Source organism: Trichogramma pretiosum, unplaced genomic scaffold, assembly GCF_000599845.2.
Source record: "Trichogramma pretiosum strain Unisexual culture from Peru unplaced genomic scaffold, Tpre_2.0 scaffold62, whole genome shotgun sequence".
Classification (NCBI taxonomy): domain Eukaryota; kingdom Metazoa; phylum Arthropoda; class Insecta; order Hymenoptera; family Trichogrammatidae; genus Trichogramma; species Trichogramma pretiosum.
Window position 1 is genome coordinate 603841 of NW_019641674.1, and position 22147 is coordinate 625987.

Genomic DNA, 22147 nt, shown 5'->3' on the forward strand with positions numbered 1-22147 from the left:
CAGCAGTTGCGACAATTCTCAGGAGGGGTTTCACACAATAATGTACCCTACGTCAAATTCTTTTCCTCGAGATGAAAACGTTTGGTCAGAATGTTCGAAAAAGCTTTTCACGCGATTAAAAAGGTAATGGTGAGAGAGAGAGAGAGAGAGAGAGAATAAAATGCACATTAATTTCACAAATCATTCTTTTATCAGTGATGAGGACATGAAGTGCATCGGTCAGCCTTTACATCCTGATAATGAAGAATCTGTAATTATAAATTTAGGATTTTATTTAAACCAATGAAACATTTCTACAAATACTATCTTCAAGGTTTATGTAATTTTGCATGCTCTATGAGAAGAAAATAAATTCACAAGATTGTTAAATACAAATATTGTATCTCTTTACTGGGTGAATAAAGTAAAGAAATCACTGTGAAATAAATTATTTTAATAAAATTTAATAACTAATTCTTGGTTAATAAGCACGAAAATATTGAAAGAATGGATATTACTGTTGTAGATTATTTGAAACAAAGAGCAGCTTTTGGGCAACGCATGTAATGGCATGTCAGTATATTTAAAAATATAGATATTAAAATATACGAAATAAGTATAGTACAGATGACAACGAGACACTAACAGTTTATAGTTACGACGAAGAAGAGATGGATGGTTATTTCAAGAGTATCAGAATCGTGCACCAAATCAAAGAATCTCTTGTTTCTCAAGATGAGTTAAACACATGCCTCGATATACAACAATTGTGTTTCTAGATAGAAGCTAAAACGTGTACGAATCTAAGCACGAAATAAAATAACAGCATCAATTCCTTTCTTGGCTTAACATGTGCGGAAGACAAGGAAACAGGGTAAAAATCTTACCAGCTTTGTATAAACTCAAGTTTGAGAAAGAAGGAGAAAGAGAAAGAAAAAGGGAGAAAGATAGCACCTGTACATAGATACATTTTTACAACATTTTCGCACATGGATTTTACCTTTTGCCGTTAAAGAAAAGGAAAAGGACGTACGAGAAAGAGAAGAAGTATAAGAAAGACGCAGAGAGTATGTGTATGTGTGCGTGTAATGTAATCGACGGTACACCTCGGTCATGAATGAAAAACGATCTGACGCTTGCGTGTTTGTTGGCCGCAAAGAGACTACAGAGCATATAACCCGAAGCTTCGAGCTTCAAACTGCGTGTGTGCGTGTTTGCTTGCTTTTGTTGTGTGCAAATGCATCAAAGCGTGCAAAAGTCGCGCTAAAAATCTAGTATTTCTGTAGGCACGTGCGCCTGCATGCTTTTACACGCATATTCATTATTGAGTATACATCGTATTTTTGCATTTTCTTCTTTCTCGTTGTGTTTTGTGTCCATTAATATTTTTGATTATACATTATTATGAAAATACAACAAACACAGGCTTGGTGTGAGCGTCAGTAGTTTAGAATTTTTTCGGTGACATTTGGAATGTTTTTCTTATTTACTAAATATTTGATGAACTTCATTAAAAGTTTTCTGCGTTAAATTGAAAATCAAAAATATAAATTAAAAGCAATAAATGAACAGAAAATGAATGAATGAAAAAGAGATGTTTACGTAATTTTAGCTAAATCCATTTCAATTGCTCGGTAAATACACAGGAAAGGAATATAAGGTAATGAAATAAATAATTTATCAGTGTAATTGCATCGTGCTCTTTGTGCGAGCCAAACCAACATCGGTAAATCATTACCATTGCTTTATTCAAGTTGATGCTACGCTCGGCACCGATTGATTTACAGTTCAACTGTAAAAATATTTTGATTTCGCTCAGCAGGAGTAAAATATTACTTTATGTTGGGGTAGCACAAAAAATGTATACTCTATTCAAATACGCATCCTCGAACGGTCTTTCCATGCCTTGGAAAATGATTGGTGGACAAAATCTCCAAACCAAAACCTTATATCTTGAAAAATGCCGCGTCGATTACAATCAATGATCAGTTTTATATCTTTAGAAACTAGGTAAACCTATAGTAAGGAATATGTGAAATTGTTTCTCGTATTTTTCAATTTGCACGGCAAACAAAGCATTAAAAGCATTGTAATCGAAATTAAACTGCAAATGCAGTCAACATAAATTATCGGATCGCGTGGAATTCGAAACGCGCCTAGATCAAGAGCTAAACATGAAATCGGCAAGGATCATGCGCGACGAGGTTCGGTGGCCAATTAAAAGATCATCTAGTGTAACCGCGTCGCTGGAACTGCGCGCGCCCAAGCTCAGGACAGATATGAACTTGGACTCCGGTGCGGCATTCAGCCCTGATGGACTGCAATGCCCGCATAAAGGGCCGCTGCCGGACTTTCACTCTCCGACTACTCCATTTAACGAGCATCTGAGTCTCACTGGCGTGAACATAGATAGGTGACTCGCCTTGAGGCCCTCTTTGACTTTGACACTTATCTCTGAAAGGCAACCCATGTAGCGAATACTGCGCTTCGGGGGGCTACATTTCATACCTCGTTCCACCCTAGCATAATTTCTTTCATAAAAAACGTAACTAGCCAATGTTAGAAAGAAATGATTATTGCAAATTAATAGCCATTATATTACGTCCAATCTTCCTTTCAGGTCAGTTTTGCTGGAAAAGTTTTGCTCGCCTAGTCTGAGTAGGTAGCAGCAAGCTTTGCGCTTGGATAAACGCAGCTGATCCGCATAGCAAATGGCAAATGCGGTCTCAAAAAGAGGCGCGACGACGATGTCAAGTCCCCCGCGAATGAGCCGAGTCCCCACATGGCAGTAATCCAAGTTGATTTCACGTATATCGAATAACATTTGTCGAGCTCGCGCGTTAAACAACCTGTCTTTGCGTGAACGCGGCTTTTCGCGATCTGTTTGCACTTGTACACTTACGAACACGTGCGTAGACAAAAAATGCAGAAATCGTACTCGCGCATAGATCGCAGCTCGCGTCGGCATCGTCTCATGTGGCTTAGTTCAGCTCCGATGCGCGTTAGTAAAAAATAATCGGTTTTCATTCGGATGTGATTCACATCTATTCTCGGTGCATATACAAGTGCATTTAAAGCTATACTTGTGTGTGTGTGTGTGCGTGTGTGTGCGCGCGCGCGTGTGTGTGATATGTACTCGATGCAAAGTTAGAACTTTCTCTCGGTAAAAATAAATTTGCTGCAACATTTACTTTATTTAGCAATCCAAAATATTCTTCACTGAATTAAACGAACTTGTTACAAGTATTTCCTATAAAAAGTTGCGAAAAAAGTACAAACGAAAATAATGTGTACGATTGAATCTTTATTGATGATATGTCATTTTTGAAAATTTGTCCAATCTTTATCGTTCTCGGGAAAGTGTATCTTGGAAGTACTATATATTTGAATGTCAGAGAAATTAATTTATTGAAGACCTGCTTTTTTTACTGATAATAAATCGATAAAGCCCAAGTATGGGGTAATAACTTGGAAAATGTATGCACATTCTCCTTATTTGCTTCATGTGGCATCTAAATTAAGTTGAGTGGGACAATAACAGTCGCGTGATTAATTTATTCTTCAATTTAACTATTGATTGTTTCGTACACGGATTACGATATGCATAAGAGTCCAACTCGGTCATTTAATCTCTAGTTTTTGGTAATGATTCATTTTCAAGACAAAGTCAAGATTCGATGTTAAAACGCGATGAAACGTCCGTTCGCGCAGGTGAACAAATTCCGAACATGGAATAAGGTGTATTAGCAGAATTGAGCGGTAAGAACGCAGCAAAGGGCGACTACGAATTATCGAAAGAAGACGGCGGACAGCGCCATAATTATTCAATGACAGGTGCATTATACACGAGACGGAGTTTTGCAGTACTGCAGTGCAGGAGAGCTCTCGTAAGCCTCTGGGTGGGCTTCGTGCGCGCGGACCTCTAATTTCTGGAGCTCTCAAAGTCATGTATGCTCACTTGCGTACTTTCGCGCAGACATTGGCCAGTCCGTATATATCTGCAGCAGCTCTCAATTGAGAAAGACGAGTGTAGCCGCAAGCAGTATAAGCAATAGTACTGTTGCATACTAGTTAAACTTGAATATTTTATATAAATAAATCATTATTTTAGAAGTGAAATAGAAAAATCAAGGCGAAATGTATCAATGGCATTAGGATGGTCCCTCGTGCGAGTGATCCCTTGAAAAAATTTAAAAAATTGATGAGTGATTTTTGTACACGGTTCTTCTAAATTAATAAAGTGCTGCTCACGGAGTGTGTACATATTGGCACTTGCAGTCACCAATCTCAAGTGCCGTCTACAGATGGTGCGTGTTTTCGAAAGTCAGTCGGATATTGCACGCGAAATCCATTTACTTGCTTCTCAGGCTAGAGTATCTTAATCATTCAGTGAATACAACATTCAGAAATGTTGAATTGCTTAAGAATACACTTACAGTTGGATCGTTAAACTATGAATATACGCTCTACTTAGAAACATGAAAAACTTAAGTGACAGTGAAAGAAACTCTGAAAAATATAATTGAACATGAAATTAAGTCACTTAATATTACATATGATGTGCTTATAAACTTTAAAGGTTAGTGTTATAAAAAAAAGAAAAAAAGAAGGAGATACCATGTATTTCTGCAAGATATGGAAAGTTTTTATTTTCATATTATTGTATATCAACAGATGTATTTGCTTTTATTTTTGTTAAATTATTCCTATGTACGTGTAATGTAAGCTCCGGAGAGGTCGTAATAATAATAACAATAACAATAATAATAATAATAATAAAGATTAAATGTAAATCTCACTCGGAGAAAAAGCGTGTATGCAAGTAGAAGGTGAGTTTTCAACGTAGAAATGTGTAAAAAAGTGTTGATGAAAAAGATCATAGCCAGTTGAAAAGGACCGGCAGAAAATTTTAAACAAGACAAAGTATGTTTGTCGTTTTTTTATTTAGGCTAGGTAAGTTAGGCTTAGATAATAGCGGTACAGGAGCTTCCGTAGCTGAGCGGGGGGTCTAACTGCAGCAAAAGACAGCACTACATGCAGTAGGTCAGGATTTTTCGTATTTCCCGAGGACCAGTACATGGCGACATGTTGCGCGGGGTATTAGCATATCGAAAAGCGACAAAGAAAAATGATGCCTGGTATATCGTGCTCGCACGAAGCTCATGTATTATGAACTAAACATCGCAACGAGACTGCGAGCATGCGAGTGCGAGGTGTGTAGCTGCGGCCGCTGCGCCGATACAGCTTGAAAATAGCCAAGTCGATCGCTGTACACGACTACACGGACAGAGCCTCGCTGGCCTCATGGACCTTGGGGGGCAGCAGGCATCTCGTTCGAAACACGCTTCACGCATGGTCAAGCACGCGACGCTGCACCCAAGTGTCCACCTAGCTTAAGCTTTCGATCTTAATTTTTCTCAAATCCACCAAAGAGAGTCGAGATATGGCTCTGCTTGACCGAGGAGCGATTTCGAGCTGTGTGCGCAGTCTACGATTGTATTTTTAGTCCAAATCCTTTCGAGATCTCGAAGCAGCGATTGAGTTTCATTCGATGCGACTGAGATGCGAATTGATTTGATGGAACGAGAGATCGATTTTGTGCTACATACATTTTTTTGAAAATTAAATACAAACTTTTGCTGGAATAGGTGTACGTTTTGTATTTGATTAGTTTAATCGTTTCAATTTTTCCAATTCCTTGAATAAAATTTTCAATTCGAATGTATTGAATTATACTCATTTCAATATGAAAGATTAAGAAATTACATTATTGCACATTGAATGACAATGGTACTCATCTATTAAACATATTTGTTTATAGGGTTTCATTGTAATAAGTAATTGTTTTCACAATTCCTATGCTACAATCAGCTGTTTCATTGTACGATTTTTTAAACAAATCTCATTTTTATGGGCAAATTGGTTTATTGCGATTCACTTTACACTGAACGAATAACGGGATACGATCTACTCGCACCCCGGAGATCCGATCAAATGATAAATACCGCTGATTGGAATTCAATTAAATTCGAGCATAACAAAGCTTCATTTGATAAACATACGAATGAAGTGACGCGCTAGAACGGTATACGCTTAATTGAATCGTGATTGTTAGAGATCTGTGGATTGTAAGTATAGAGAGTAGAAAGAGTTCGTTTTACGTATAATGCCGTGGTGGATGCACTTTTCCCTGTCGAATCGTAATGTCCAGAGCGTCTTGTTTCGAAAATTAAAAGAGTATGAAGCGAGAATTTCATTTGTGTCGGGGAAAGATGAGATGTGGGGGCAAAACGCTTGACCGAATGTTTGACTTGCGCGCGTAAACATCGTAAAATTATGTGACTACGATACTTAAATAATAATTCAAGGAAGCACAAAAGTCACATACCATTTGAATCCGAGATAGCTAACCAGAAATCATAACAAAAGCGTTGAATTACAGTTTGGCAGGTCGATACGAGCGCTACCGTTCAACACAATAACCGCGAAGCAAAAATGACGCTTGGTTTTGGTGGAAAGGATTTTCAAGCCTGCTTGCGCTTGAAAAACGATCGCAATTCGAATTTGCATTTGCGCGACGCGGCTCGTGAGATAAGCAGCCCGAAGTTCTTGTATACATGAAAAACTTACGAGGCCTCTTGCGTCCGGGCCAGCGAATAGGAGCTCTCGATTCGGGTGGATATCGATACTTGGGCAGTTGAGCTTGCGGAGGATCGCGTCTTTGTCCACAGAGCGAGGGCCGAGGCGTTTCTCGATGCTCATCGTAAGCGAAAGCGCACTGCACCGGACATGGTCTGTCGAGACCGAGCACTCGCTGCCGTTGCTCGCGAGCCGGCTTTGGCGGGGGTGCTTGCAGCTCTCCTCGAACGTGTTGGATGTAGCGTGGCTTGTACTCTTGCACGTAGCGACCGATGTCCTCGCCGTAAGGCTGAAACGATTTCTGATGCTGACGAAATCGATGCACTTCCTCGTGTCTAATTCTTACGGCTGTGTTGCGGCCCTTTACGCGACGATCGATTCGCCGATTCGAAAAAATCCCGAAGCTCTGGGTATCGCTTGCGACGCTAACGCTTAAGACGAACGATAACGCAAGGAGAACGATGATCAAGATGCTCGAGCGACAGTTATTCCAACGGCATTTACGAAACCCCATTTTTAGCTACTTCACCTCTTAATATAATTTAATGTCACGTCACTGATGAATATTTTGCGCCTTTGGCGCATATTCGCGTACTGTACATCACGTACTTTTATCACCGAGACTACTTATTATTCCCGTGACACGGGAATATTATTTCGCGATTGTATACACTGGCAATGCATTTTCCAACTGCGCCTGTTCTAACTTCAACCTCATCCAAAGTTATGAATGCAGAAATGTCCAAAATTTTCGTGAAAAATTCGAGCGCGAAAAGCACACGCACTAGAAGCAAGCTAAAGAAAAAAACGAAAGCGCAGCCGTGCTGCGAGCAAGACTCGCGAAACACTGGCGGCTGGCTCGCAGTCGTATGTAAGAGCTGCCATTTGCCATAGAGCTCATATATTCCCCACCTTAGCATCTCTCTCTCTCTTCGTCTCTTCTCTGGTTCTCTTTCTTTCTCTCTCTTTCTCTCTTTCTGGCTGCATCATATACGCACACGCGTTCGCGATTCTCGGATTCTGCATAGTGAGATGCGTGAAAATGTATAGAGAATTTATATTACATAAAACACAGCTCTTGCGCTCGAGGTTTACGCGCACTCGTGGGTGTAAATTTTTTTGACGTGTATGTGTGTATCATACGTATGATCATCAGTCTAGAGCATGAGATTTTTGAGGGCGATCAGGGAGAAAAATATGCAGCCGTGTTTCCGCGGATCACCTTGATTGACGAAATGGCGGGTGGGTGTGACTTTGTTTATTGCTAAATACCGAGACGAATCGCAAGCTAGATGCCCGTTGAAAGCACATTGCACTTGCCAATAAACAATTCGAAATGAAGTAACGCATTGGGCAAAAATGTCGAGTTAAAATACCATTCTGCTGTCGCGCGCTGCGGACGTACGCAATAATCAAGGTGAGATTTAATCCTCGGCTAAACAGGGGCTCGTTCGAGCTAATCTTGGATTTTCGCATGAATAATTGGAGAACAGTTACACGTCCAAAGTGACAAAGATCCAACTACATCTAGCTGTACACACGGGGCATTGCGATGCCGCATGGGATTTGGCCTTGTTCGCCGTTGGCTCGAGCGTTAATTTTCAGCATCTCTTGCTCCAAGAAACAGCATAACCGATAACATCGCTTTGTGTACTTTCTGCCCTCGTCGGATAAATACGGAGAAAAGATTTTGACGGAGGTGCGTGTACTGTGCATGCACCCGCTGATGGAGTTATCTAAGAGTTTTCGACTTTTTTCCGCGCTCTTCTTGCGATATTTTTTTCTGTCGAGATAAAATTCCTTGCCCTTTTCATGCTCTTTTGCCCGAGCACCAGATCGCAATCAAGAGCAAAGAGTCGTAAAGCAACTTTTGATGTATTTTTTTTACTTTACAATTTTTCTTGGTGAAAAAAGGTGTGCAATCGACATCAAAGTTTATAAGTCTGACGTTACTATAGAAGCTTTTTTCATTTATTCATTGTTTTAAAAGCTATCGAGCTTTACGATGAAAATAATAAAATTCTGTTATAAAGATCAAGTGTCAATTCAAGGAAACAACAAATTTGGATCCACCGCGATCGTACTGCAATCGAAAAAGATGCGTACGTTCCAAAAGAGGACAATTACAGAGGCATGATTTCCGCGGGCAATTACAGCTGCGTAAGATTATTACTCTTAGCGCTGTTACTGTAATCACTGTGCTATGCTTTTAGCATGGCTATTTGAGCCAAATGCGAGCATACAACAAAACTGTAAAAATAGAAGCGTCGATAGCCCATCGCTTGCTTATTTTCTCCTTGTTCGTTCTAATTGCATTTTATGTTAGCTAAACGTTACGCGTCAATTTCAACTTCAACGATTTCTCATTCGTGGCAACAACTTTATTATTAATAAAAGTCATATCACTGGAAAAGTGTTATTTCATTTTTGAAACAGTATTTCAAATGCATACTTTCTAAATTGCAAGCGCAGGCAAAAACAAGTTTTGACACTCTTTTTGGCTACAAGTAACATAGTATACATTTGTTGATGATGTGCTTGGAGCATTCATTTTCATTACGAAATAATTTCTTTACATGTATTTTTAAAATATTTAAATATCTATAAAAAACTTTTGCCATAATATCTATTTACAATTAATTGGTGCAATTCTTACTAACGACTTCACACAAATGTGTAAACGGTGCAATCGAAAATTTTTCAGTAATTTGAATTTATCACTTTTCATAAAATTTAATGATAACATTACAAGTTTCCACAGAGGTGGAAATTTTATTTAGTCTTTACATGTCAAAAAGCTTGCACAGTGTTGGCCCATATTTAATTTTACAATTTTTGCCACCAGCCCGTAATTATACTAAAAATTTTACGGCTATTACCGATAAACAAAATGTATAATTAAACGATCACATTTGCAATCGGTATACTCTTTCTGATCAAAAATTAATTTTTTTTCAACAGATATCATTGAAGATATTCTATAAATGAATGTTTTTTTCAATCATATGCTTTTAGGTATCCTTTCTAAGATGTATATTTACTTTGAACCTAACAAGCGCTAATTGATGTTTTGTTTAGTCTGCGACTTATAATCATCGGCATAAACGAGAATAATTTGCTCTACAATAACACATTTATAGTTTATTTAACTTTTGCTTCAATAAAAGTTTGTGCATTCATTTACTTGTTTTTATGATCGTATTTAATTGATAAAATTAATGAATTTTACATATTTTGACGACATAAAAAGATTATAATAAATGCGTAAATTATTTAACACTTAATTCATAGTCTTATTGAAAACATTACACAATCGAGCGTAAAAAATCATCTAAGGATGGCAGCTATAAGCAATCCATTATGAACTATTAGTTTTTCACTGTGTGTGTTTATAACAAGATTAAATTAAGAGTTTTTTAGCATAAATTTTATTTGTAATCATAGCAGCTTTTTCCAGTTCATATTTTTACAGACTTAGTTAAAAAATCTCTTGATTGAAATATTTTTATACTTGCAATAATTTTCAAATTAAAAAACAGCAAGGCAATTTCTGAACATAATTTCGATGAATGTTTTTGACTTACTAATCATGATAAACCAAATCCTTATCATGCATGAGCTGACATAAAGTTGAAACTATTTGCTTTTGATTTAATTGAGCGGTAAGCAGATGTAGATATGCAAGCCTTGGTACGTTGCGTAAAGAACTTCAAAGTACCTGGTATCTACTGCCGACTTAGCTGCATAATGCAAGAATTGGTCGATTTAGATAAATGACTAATACAATGGTAGATACGTTTTTTAACGTATGATTTACATAAACTATGTTTATATAAATGTTTTAAATCAATTTTATCAGGAACCAATCGTTGTTCCATATATAGTTGAAAAATAATCGTTGAACACAGATTCTTCTCAATTTTAAATAATATAAAGTGAAAATACAAATAAAGTAATGTTAAGTTTGTCGATGAAAAACTTGAAATAAATAGTATATGAGAGATAATAAAGTAAGATAGTATGGGTGTTTAGTAAGATTGGCAGTGTTTCAGAACACGATCAAGCTCAGACAACACAAAAAATACAAAAATCGCGATTTATCAAAGTATAAAATGACACAAGTCAAAAAGCCGGTGGATGATCAATTCGTGCGATTCGTGTAAATAATGTATCAAGCTGAAATGACTAGGCTCGATGCTTGAGCCGAGACATCATAGCTGCACGTTCTACTGCAGTCCGTTACAAGATGCATCCCATCACCTGCTCTCCCGATCGAGACTCGCGTAGCCGAAGGGGCCCCACTGTACAAGTTCAATACAAAACAAGAGTGTGTATGTATGTATAGAGATTCACTCGCGCGGGTGGTACGTGTTCGCAGGAAAAAAAAACGAATTCAAACGGAGCTGGGGTTCTTTCATTATATCATCGCGTGCGCGTCTCCTCGCACTCGTGGCAGCTCGGCGCTGCTCAGGTTGGATTTATCGCTCGCCAATTACTTTTTCACCTTTTGCCTGATTCTCTCGAAGCTTTTACTCATACGCTAATGAAGAAGTTTCGATTCCTACACGTATAAGCAATCGAGGTAGCTTAGAACTCAGGCACTTACACCTTTACAGCTTGGATTAACCGGACTGTTTGGCTCTATACGTATACACACACCGATCCATTAAACCTAGCGGATTTATCAGTAAAGATATGGAGTAAATATCATAATGATACAGCTCGAGAATAGGACAGCGTTTTAGCGATGGAAGAAATTTTGCGCATAACGCGATAAAGCCCAGCTTAAGCTGACCACATTTTTCTTCTTGTCCCGTTCTAACACAAGTGCCACGAATGAATACGAAAGAGGTGTGTAAGCGGCTCTTTTATTTGGTTCCATTTGTAACATTGTGACTGGCGAGTACATAATTCTGCAGAATTATTATACATTATAAGCTGACTATCCCAAATTATATAGATATGTTTTTTATCCTTCTTTCGTATCAGTGGTTTTAAAGCTAAGTAATTTTGTAAAAGGTCTAATCACATTGTTACAACATCCAGACATGCACGTGTACGTCAATGCATACGTGTGTATTATAGATTCCATATCTTCTTATTATAAGCGAAACACTTGCTACTTTGAGAGATGATGACGACCATCATGGCAAGTCTTATCGAGGTAAATGGCTGTACTTTGTTTTGCGTTATTAAGCAACGCGAATAATTTATTTAACCTTTTTTTAGAACGTGATGCGAAGCGTACATTTTCTAAATAAAAATGGTTGGCTTTATCCGATGAATAATGCACTTATTTTATTATTATAATTTTGTACTTTTTAAAATTGAAATGAGTTACACACGGTGATTGAAATCTTGAAGAGAATAATGATGAGATTATGAGTTATAAAAGAAAGGGTCGATAAATAATAACGATTGTGCGCTATTAAAAGAATTGGTTGATATGATGTATCGGTAAAATAGTTTTCAACGCAGGTCAAAGTTTGAATGAAAAAAAAGGGTGACGGACGATTCAGGCGATTTTTGTGCAGGCGCGCAATTATTATGGGCTATCAAGGCGCGGAAGAGACAGACGTCAAGGAAAAGAAAGGTCGAGAGACCACCTAAGCGCAGAAGAGCGACGCGAGCCAGTAGAAGCATGACCGATACGTAAGCGAGATACATCTCTCACGGAGGACCCGCGTGCTTCGCTGCATTATATATTATATAGCATTAGATCCTGGAGCAGCAGCGGGCCCACGCGCGTCTCACGCGTTCCTCCGTTCGTGGCCTTGAGCTATTCTGCGCCGCGCTCCAGCTGCTGCAGTAACGCGTTCTTTACCAAGCTATATTGATATGCGCATGGATTGTTCGACTTTTAGCCCCGCAACTCATCGTGGTTCGCTCTATCTTTCGATTCATTCGCTTAACTCACTTGTACATTACACCAGCAACAAGTAATTCCAACCCCGAGTTAATTTTTCAAGCATATTCTTCATTCCTAGCGCGGATGATAACTTCCTATTTTAGACAGAATCCTTGCTTCTCTCGCTACGATTATATGTATGTATGCTCTTTGAAACTACATTGATATTTATAGACGCGCATTCGAACCTCAATAGGACGAGTCTATTTGTAAACTATGGAGTACAAAAACTAAATGAGAGCCCGATAACGTAACTACTCGTTCGAGCATGCTCTATTTATTGTTGTGATGTGTGAAGAATGCTAAGAAAGGAATGAACGGAGCTCTAATCAAAGTCAAGCGTAAACACATTTTAGTTTGATCTATGAACTAGCGCACTTCATTTCAGATCGTGAACAACGTGATATTGCTAGCAAATTATTACTTCATTCATAAATATTATCATTAGTTATACTTCTGCATGCTATATTCCAAATATTTTTTAATCTTTTACATTGAAGTTATTTGGTTTAAGGATAAAATGGATAGTAATAAAATTAACACTAGCATCAAAATGGAATGCGAGAGTGATGAACAAATGGATCAAGTTTCAATCAAGGTGATAAATTAAAAAATTATTATTGTCATAAAAGAATATAGTTAATGGTTTGTATTAAACATAATGCAAATCAAATTTTATCATGTTACAACGTAACACAAGGCTGATGAAAATTTTAGAATCAAATGAACCGATTTTGTCACTCATGCACTAAATTAATTTTCAGTTGGAGGAAGAAAACAATTTTGGTCAACTTGACGTAGCATCGGATCAACCACTGGATTTAACCACAGCTCGTAAAAATTACGATGCAGAGATTGTGGCTATGAAAGAACCAATGAACAAAACATCTGACTGCAAAAAAATTACTCAATTCAGGGCAAACGGTGAAAACAGTACATTTTTCGGAAATGTAATAATACCAAAAGTCTTTTCTTTTCCCGAAAAATGTAACGTCGTGAACAAGCTTGTACCAGATGATTTGTCTATTGGGTCGTCGGGACTATCCCAAATAAGCTGGAATGGTCCCGCCAGCGTTAATTCTACATACTCGGATATGTCGGAAGACGAAGAAAAATCAGTTACAATAACCATGAATGAATCTTTGAATGATTCTTTCGGTGTTAACACGCAAGATTCGTTAGATTTGAATGACTCGAAATCTCGAATCGCTGTGCGGTTTTTATTAAAAAAGTCCAAGCGTTTCTACAGTTTTTGCGGTGCTGTACGCTTTTACCTTAGCAAATCTGCAGAAACAAATACGAATAAAATTAAAAAAATCGTGTCAAATTTAAAAGGTCTGAAGGAGACTGTCAAGAAAACGATTGTCAGTGCCACGCCAAAATCAATCAGTCAAATAACTAGTTCTATCTTTAGCTCCATAAAAGGACATCGGATTCCCGAGTGCTTACAATTTTTTGGTCTTTCCTTTTCGTCAATGTCCAAATGTAGCAGACTCAAGTACATCGAAAATGTGTCAAGTTTGCCATTACAATCGAAATCTCTCAAAGGGATTGAAAAGGACAAAGAGACGTACGTTATACCTACGGGAATGGCCGATAATCACAAGGAAAAATTCCAATTTCTCAAACCGAAAGTTTACGAGTGCGGTGTTTGCGATACCCGCTTTTACAAATTACCGATTTATTTAAGACACATAAGACGCCATGTAGTTATAAATAGATGCAACAGTTGTAACAAAGCCTTTTCTTCTGTAATTAACAAAAGACGCCATCAGCTCCAATGTCGCAGTCGAGTAAAACCTTAAAAACTTGACATGTTCAAGCCATAATCGATTCGTTCGATCGCGTCGTATTACAATTGGTTGCAAAAATCAATAAACCTTGGTCGTGGGATTGTTTGGTCTAAACGGATTTTTCAGGCCCAAATTCGTCGTATAATGCTAAATTTAATTTACTTTGATTACGTTTTTTAGCCCATTAATCATGAACATTGATTTTAGTTTAAATATTTAGAGCCTATGTATTGGTAGAAAAATAAGTTTAAATTTTATAGATGGGAGCCATACAAGAATTATCTTATGACTAGATTATAAATCTTGGTATAATTGTTGATTTTTGAAGTTGTAAATAAATTATTATTCAAATTTGAGGTTGATTTCTTAATCGAAATGAGCTCGTTTACATCAAAATTAATTATTGTTCATTTTGCTTGCATTTCGACGAGCGTTTGCTTTGCATCCTGAATCACGATATCGAGTGTCTGTTGTTTTTATAAAATATTGTAATTTTTTTATGTTAATCATTTCATCACGTTCAAGGTGAAACAAATTGTATTATAATTTTCATATTTCTAAAACATCCTATGTAGAATAGAGGAATAAAAAAAAGTGAAATTTCAGTGAGATCAGTTATTTTTTGAAAAATGTCCGTATAGTTAAGAAGATAACGTTTTTGAAAAATGATTGATTGGAAGCCATGATAATGGGGCAGCAAAAAGCCAACGGCAACTCACCTGTACAACCATCGAAAGATAATCCAAAATGATCCACCTCGCAGCGATCGCATTTGGGGCCCGACGTGCCTGGATTGCAAGCGCACAGTCCAGTTCGACGATCGCATTGTCCATCGATGGCTCCAATTCCACAGTCGCATTCAACGCATCCAGCCGTGACGTTCCCGTAGCCTTCGATGCATACCGAGCAGTCCCGACCATCGAACAGGCCCGTGCACGTGCACTGTCCAGTTTTTGGATCACACAGATGTGAAGAACTGCCAAGAGGATCACAGGCACACGCTGGAAAATTTAATTTCAAAAATTTCCTCATGGCCAAATCTTTGTAGCTTTTTAAAAGATAGTATAAGTTTGATTGTAAATATAAAAGTTATAACTATTGAGTTTGGTTCGATAGTTACACTTACAAGCAGACCACCCTGGTACCCAATCATGCAGCTCACTATGCTTATTTCGATTCCATGGGTCTTATAAGTCATTTTTATAAACAGTTAAATGTAATTGTAAACGTTAAGTAAGGAATAAACGATTAATTTGACTTCTCGCATCTAATTCACTCATAGAGCCATTTGCATATCATAATAATTATAAACATATGTTTCTTCGTCCTTCACATTATCCATAAATCATTTTAATGTGCACAGCATGATGCACTGTCAATAATTTAATTATAATGCGCCTTGACAATAATCTAACTTTTGCAACAAAATTATCGCAATAACCATTTCGATTGAAATTTTATTAAATTTTATTTTTTTTAAAATCGAGTTGCCAGACGCTCTTAAGCGTAACACCTAAGATGACAGAAAAAAATAGATTGTTCAAAATTATACCTGGACTACAGTCATTCGTGTATCCAAATCAAAGATATACCATCAAAAAGTACTCTTTTTAGAGAGTACTAAAAAAAGAGCTCTCCTCGATAGATTACTGTAAAAGCGGGTTAAAATTAAATTATTGATAATGCATCATGCTAAAAGACTCTACAAGTGAATTACATGTGAGAAGTCAAATTAATCGCTTAATCCTTATTTAACATTTAACTGTGTATAATAATGACTTACAGGACACATGGGATCAAAGTAAGAATACTGGGCTGCGTAATTAGGTACCATTAGGCATCTGAGGTGGTTTCTTTGTTAGTTATTTTGTTAATTTCCATACATTGATACATATGTTGAAGCAGAAAGTGGTTAAGTTTTTTATTTTCGCCAAGTTTCATCATTTTCATCGTCATTGAGCTACAAATCATTAATTTGTTGAATGAAAACTTTGGGTCGATTTAACAATAAAATGCTATATCAGTCATACGCCAAACGCGACTCATGAAATCGCCAGCGCGCAGGCAATATTACATCTAGCATGCAATTATGCGCCGAAAGAGCTCCAATTGAAATGTATAAGTAGTTATTTTTAATAATTACGTTACCGAGAACGGCTATTTTATACTTATCAACGTGTGCATTATGTGTGCGTGTGCGCAGTACTTACGTAAACAGTTGAGCTCGGATGGATTGCCGTAGTAAGCTTCCTTGCATTTATCGCATTTCCAGCCTTCGGTATTGCCTCGACATTCAAGACAACGGCCGGTTTCCTGGTCGCAAGGTGCCCCGTAACAAGGGCAAGGCTCGCAGCCTCGGCCAATGGTCAGTGGATTACCAAAGTATCCAAAATCACATCTGAAAATGCACATGTTTCTCAAATAGGACTCGGTTGACTGCGATGTAAATTTCTAGAGGGTAATACTCACGTCTCGCAATGGTCGCCGGTGTAGCCCGCGGGGCACTGGGTACACACGTAACCGCTATCTACGTCGTTGGGATTATCTACTTGGCAACTAGGACTGAAGTTATTGGACGCAACGTCCAAAGGACAAGCGCACTTCTTGCAGTCGTCGGGGGTTCCTCTGGTTGCATCGCCGTAATACCCTAGGGCGCAACGATCGCACTTGGCACCCACAGTGTTGTGCTCGCAAACCTGTCGAATTAAAGTAATCTTTGGAAATTCGTCCAATTCAATGATTTAAATATGAGAGCTTAAAAAGATGCAGTCCCCCATTAAACGATCGATAAGCAAGATGTCCTGTTTGGCAGTTGGTTCACGTAGTTTACCGGGCGATCTTTGAAATACTACTTTACCGATCGCCATTAACTCGTAAGATCTGATCGAATGTTGCTCAAGTGCCGATTGGCTTTTGCTCAACAATCTTTGTATCGTACTCACACTACATTCATCCATGACGAGATTGCAAGTAGCTGCATGCCCATTGCAGTCGCACTTGACACATTGATGTTTACTTTGATGGTCCGTAGAGTTTATTTGAACTTTTGCGTAGCCCCAGTCACAGGACTCGCAAGATAATCCAGTATAGCCAGCAGGACAGGTGCACATCTCAATGAAACTTGGTTTTCCACTGTCCATAGATACCTCGCCGATCGGCAATTGAACCGATTTCAAACTGTAACGAACGAGATATCGAGTACAGTGACATTGAATATAAAAATGGTTAAAAGTGTAAGATCGGCTATTCAAAGACTCTTGAGACTGATTAAAGCCGCTCTACGGTAAAATTGCCGTATAGGTAATCTAATTAAAATTTTTGCACGTATCAAGCGGGTAACGATCATTGAGCATTCGCGTGCACCAAGCGCGTAAATTCTCATTGGATAAAACGTTCCGAAAAATTCGCGGAATGCCTTGGCTGTAAGTGGCGGTACAGGTACTACTTATACGCAATCCAAAGCCCGGATCGACGGAACAACAATTTACAACGAACACGATGCGCAGGATGGACGCGCAATTTTGTCCTGGCCAATTAAGCGCGTGGTTGGGCCGTTTTCCGAAAGAACGAGAGAGAGAGAGAGAGAGAGAGAGAGAGAGAGGATTGATTATACGTACCTCGCTTCGATCTGCTCGGTGTGATATTGGGCTCGGATGAGTAGGTGCTCGACGTCGGACAGTACAGCCAGCATGTTTGCTCTCGTAACCGGTCCAGCTCGATACTCGCTGCTGTGGAAACGACCAACCCCGTCGACTATCTCGGGACTTAGGTGCACGTGGTACCAGCCAGCCTCGTGCAGAGTCACGTTAATTTCGGCTTCCTGGCCGTCGTAGCTCTCTTCGCCATAGGCAATTCGCATGCCGTTTTTACCCTGCAACGACGAGCCACCAGACGCACACGGAGTAAAGAAAGATCGTAAATAGTATTTCTAACTTTAGAGCTACGTGCGCTCGTGCCTTTTGCCTGCTCGTGCCTCGTGCTGCACCTTTATACAGTTTTGCCGCGACACGGAGCATGATTTATCGAAAGCACTTAAAGCCTGACGAAATTCGTCTTTAAAGCGAATGGCCCGGCAGTGTCCAACTCGAGCGCCAAAAAGTCCCCGAGAGAACGAGGGAGAGAGGCCCGATTCGAGGGATCGGAACTCGCAATCCTACATGTCACGTATCGGCCCGAATAGAGCTCGTGCATCGTGACAATGATCTCGTTATGCAGACGTAAACGCCAAACGACAGCATGTGGCCAGCGGGCGCGCGAACAAGTGTGCATCGCATACCCACACGCACGTACGCACGAGCAGGAGAGACAGAGATGACGATAATAATAGTTGCCAAGGCATATAATAATATAAATGGCTTACGATAAGTATGACATCCGGCTCGGTCGTCGCACTGCCGCTGCTGTCCCCGCGCATCACGATCCAGCGCACCAAGAAAGTTAGATTGCTCCCGTAGCAGGACAGCCGGTTTCCGGAGTAGAGTTTGGGCGCGAGCCAGTACGGGTGACGGTACTCGACCTCGTAAGACGCGAACTTGGGCCAGCCGTCCTCGTCCTGCAGGCTCGGCACCATGGCTCGCGAGCCGTTCATGTCCGTCACCTGCCAGCCGAACGAGCTTTTTTGCTGCGCAACATAACATTTAAAATTATCACTGTGCTCGACACTTTTGATTTTAGCTTTGGGCCTCTTTTTGCTTAAATGCTTATTATTATTAATCGTTCATTTCGTCTACGTAATAGAGTGAGTGGAGAAAACTATTAGTATCCTCGATCGATTCGTAGCCGGAAGATATTGTTCGAGCGACTATTCATTATATCTTTTAGCGTTCAAAGGGAGTTGCCGTCGTCATCGAGTGTGCAGGGAGCCGCTGCGGCTCGATCATGGGACAAGTATGTATCGCATCGGCCGAGAGCAAACGTGGCGGTTTACGACAAGATAATTAGCCGGTGCGTAGATAAGAATCGCGATCTGTGATGCACTCGCGATCCAGTTAGCCGCTGTAATTCAAGTCTAGCATCCGTGCAATTCTCAATCCCTTAACCTGTTTGCGGCGCGTAGTACGAGCTGCTATATGTATAATAACTAGATCGACGTTTGGCTCCCTAGTCGATCCTTTAATCGCATCGATATGTGTGGCCGCGGTACTTTCAACACACGTGACACGAGCCAGATTATATAATTTCACGCTCTCTATGAGGAATAAGCACGATATTTTCTTTCGCTATATTTTTTCTTCGCGTGCGACGTAATCTGAGCACTGGTATCGTTTATGGCAAATTTCACGTCGGCTTAACACCTGTTTTTACAGGTTTACGAATGCGATCGCTCGTTTTTCTTGTCATTATATTTTACGATCGAAATATTCCCACATCAGCTTCGGACATCGGGTGCATCGCTATAATGGGACGACTAAAGATTCATATAACTACAAATAAAATAACATTACGCGTTGATACATTGAGGGCAGATCAAGCCGTAATCGTAAAGCAAATAGTAAATTTGCTCAGTGGATAAAATATGATTGATTTAGCTAATCATGTACTACCGTCGACGAGAATGAATGAAAGCACTGACCGTGAAATAAGTGACCTTAGCGGCTGTACAGTCGCTCGAGACGGCCGAGCAGACACAGGTCAAGCAACCCTCGTCGATTTGCCGAGCGAGCGCAAAGTATCCGGGCTTGCAGCGGTCGCAGTACTCGCCGTGGACGTGAGCCTTGCAGAGGCAGTCGCCCTCGCAGTCGTGAGTCGGCAGGATGCCGCGCGAGTCGCAGGGACAGGCCACGCAGTCCGGGAACTGTCTGTAGCCCGATGCGCATCGATCGCACTTGGGTCCCGCGAAGCCGGGCTTGCACTCGCACTGGCCGGCGATCTATAACGAGCAACAACGAGTTAGAGTCGACTTGTGCATTGCAGCCGCTAAATCCTCGTCGAATTTCACGGGCTGCTGCGACGGAGGCTCGCGATCGCGACTCTCGCGCGGCGACTCGGCCGATGACAAATTTGCCGATCGTTATTCGCCGCGGGGAAGTTAGCTGCGATCGCGAGCCTCGTTCTGCTTACCTTTCCTAAATGCTTGAGTGAGTCGTCGGCTGTACAAAAGCCGCTACTTCCACGCTCGTAGCATCCGCACGGGACGCAGGGTTCAGGGTCATCGGCTGAGATTCCACTGGGCCTGTAGTATCCGAGCTCGCATTTCTCACAATTTATTCCAGTCGTATGTTCCTGCGCAAATGCAAGCGTGACAGATAGTGTACATTTATATCAAGACTGTTTGGCAATTTTTTTTCGGCTTTAATTCGTTTGACTTTGGGCAAGATGTAAAAAAATGTGTAAATCGACGCGGGCTCGGCTTACCGTGCAATTGAGACATACGCCGCCTCCTTTGTACTTTCCGCGGCTGTCGAGAGACAGCCTCTTCTCGGCGACCTCGGCGTCGTAGCGGCATGAGCTGGCGTGTCCGTGGCAGTTGCACTTCTCGCAGTGGAAGCCCCGACCTGACGTGCCGGCCTTCCAAGGCACTTGATTGTACATCGGGCAGCACTTTTCGCACGTGTCGCCGCATGTGTGCCTTTCGCATTCGCACTCCTGACGCTGCCAAACCATCAAAAAGCCCAACGGCTATCATTAATCACCATATACAGTAATATCTTTTTCAATGTGTCTGTTTCGAATGGCACTTGGCTCGACATTATTCGACACCCTTTATTTGCAGCTTAGGCCTTTAAAAATGTTATGGATAAGCCGGCAGATAACGCGCTGGTTTACAGCCGATTCGTGACCGTGCTTGAAATCCGCACGAAATCGCATAAATTAAAAGCTATTAGTGAGAGTCAACATATTCTGCGAGTGAAACGTAGTTGTTAATTATTATCAATGTAATAAATAATAATGGCAACGAACAATTGAACTTCTGCTTTTGGATTTTGCAAATGAAAAAGAGCTCGAGGCCTCACGCGTTGCTGTGCTACCTCGTTTTGTACCTCGAAGAAAGGTCCGCAATACCTTACATCGATGGTAAATAAACTGAACCATTTCAACGATTGATATTAAAAAATAAAAAATAAAAATAAATTTCCTTTTTTTCTTAAAAACAGTGTATATGTTCGAAAATATTAACTTAAACATTACAAAGATAAAGCGATTGAGATATGCCATCCATTGTTATGTAACAAAGCTTTTTCTCGCTTGAGAGCAATGCAGGGACTCTTATCAATCCGTTTGCATTTTTTATGGCTGCTTCTTTCATGCAGTTTTTTGCCTATAAATGTATATGTTTAACGGTACCAGCGATGACTAATAGTCCTAAGCAAAAACTTCCTCGGCGTTGCGGGAGTTTCAGATGGCGCTGTACGTTCGATATCGGTATATTATGTTCATTAATCCTATATGTTTTGCTCTTTCAGTAACATTTCTAATACTTTTTTACTTCTGAGATTACAACATTGAATATTAACACCGTGTTTGAGATACTTATACAGTTTACGGTTAATAAAGAGTGAGTATAAAGTTTTATTAACCCACTAATGCCCAAAAGACAGAATTTTTATATTCAACTTTCCGCTCTTACGATGCCTCAATGGAAAGAAAAAAAATTATGAAAACCATTACATTTTAAGTTTTCGAAGGTGTTCTTTCAAATTTTTGTATTTAAAATTTCCTAAATTAACTCGAATCACTAAATGGATTTTCATGATCCACTTTTTTTTATATCATAAATGATTGAATTTAAAGGAAAAGTTTATTGAACAAAATAGTCTTAGAATCGAACGTGGAACATCTTCAATTTTTTAAAAAATTTGATAATGTTCCTTGATCAATTCTGAAACAT

The 22147-nt window shown here is 39.6% G+C and overlaps 2 protein-coding genes across 2 annotated transcripts in view; one reads left to right on the forward strand and one right to left on the reverse strand.

Annotated features, from left to right (window-relative positions):
• The window catches only part of LOC106649151 (laminin subunit alpha-1), a 62368-nt gene that overhangs the window by 19884 nt on the left and 20337 nt on the right, over positions 1-22147 (reverse strand). Inside the window, exons 5-13 of the mRNA XM_014366431.2 lie at positions 20674-20910; positions 20380-20541; positions 19892-20188; positions 18680-18940; positions 17937-18190; positions 17262-17496; positions 16789-17015; positions 16530-16717; positions 15039-15320 (exon numbers count right to left, since the gene is read on the reverse strand). Of these exons, the coding sequence (XP_014221917.2) occupies positions 15039-15320; positions 16530-16717; positions 16789-17015; positions 17262-17496; positions 17937-18190; positions 18680-18940; positions 19892-20188; positions 20380-20541; positions 20674-20910 (2143 nt within the window). The remainder of the gene's footprint in view (positions 1-15038; positions 15321-16529; positions 16718-16788; positions 17016-17261; positions 17497-17936; positions 18191-18679; positions 18941-19891; positions 20189-20379; positions 20542-20673; positions 20911-22147) is intronic.
• LOC106649171 lies at positions 12905-14924 on the forward strand. Its single transcript, XM_014366455.1, has 2 exons — positions 12905-13124; positions 13291-14924. The coding sequence occupies exons 1-2, from the start codon at positions 12987-12989 to the stop codon at positions 14329-14331; spliced, it is 1179 nt and encodes a 392-aa protein (XP_014221941.1). The 5' UTR covers positions 12905-12986; the 3' UTR covers positions 14332-14924.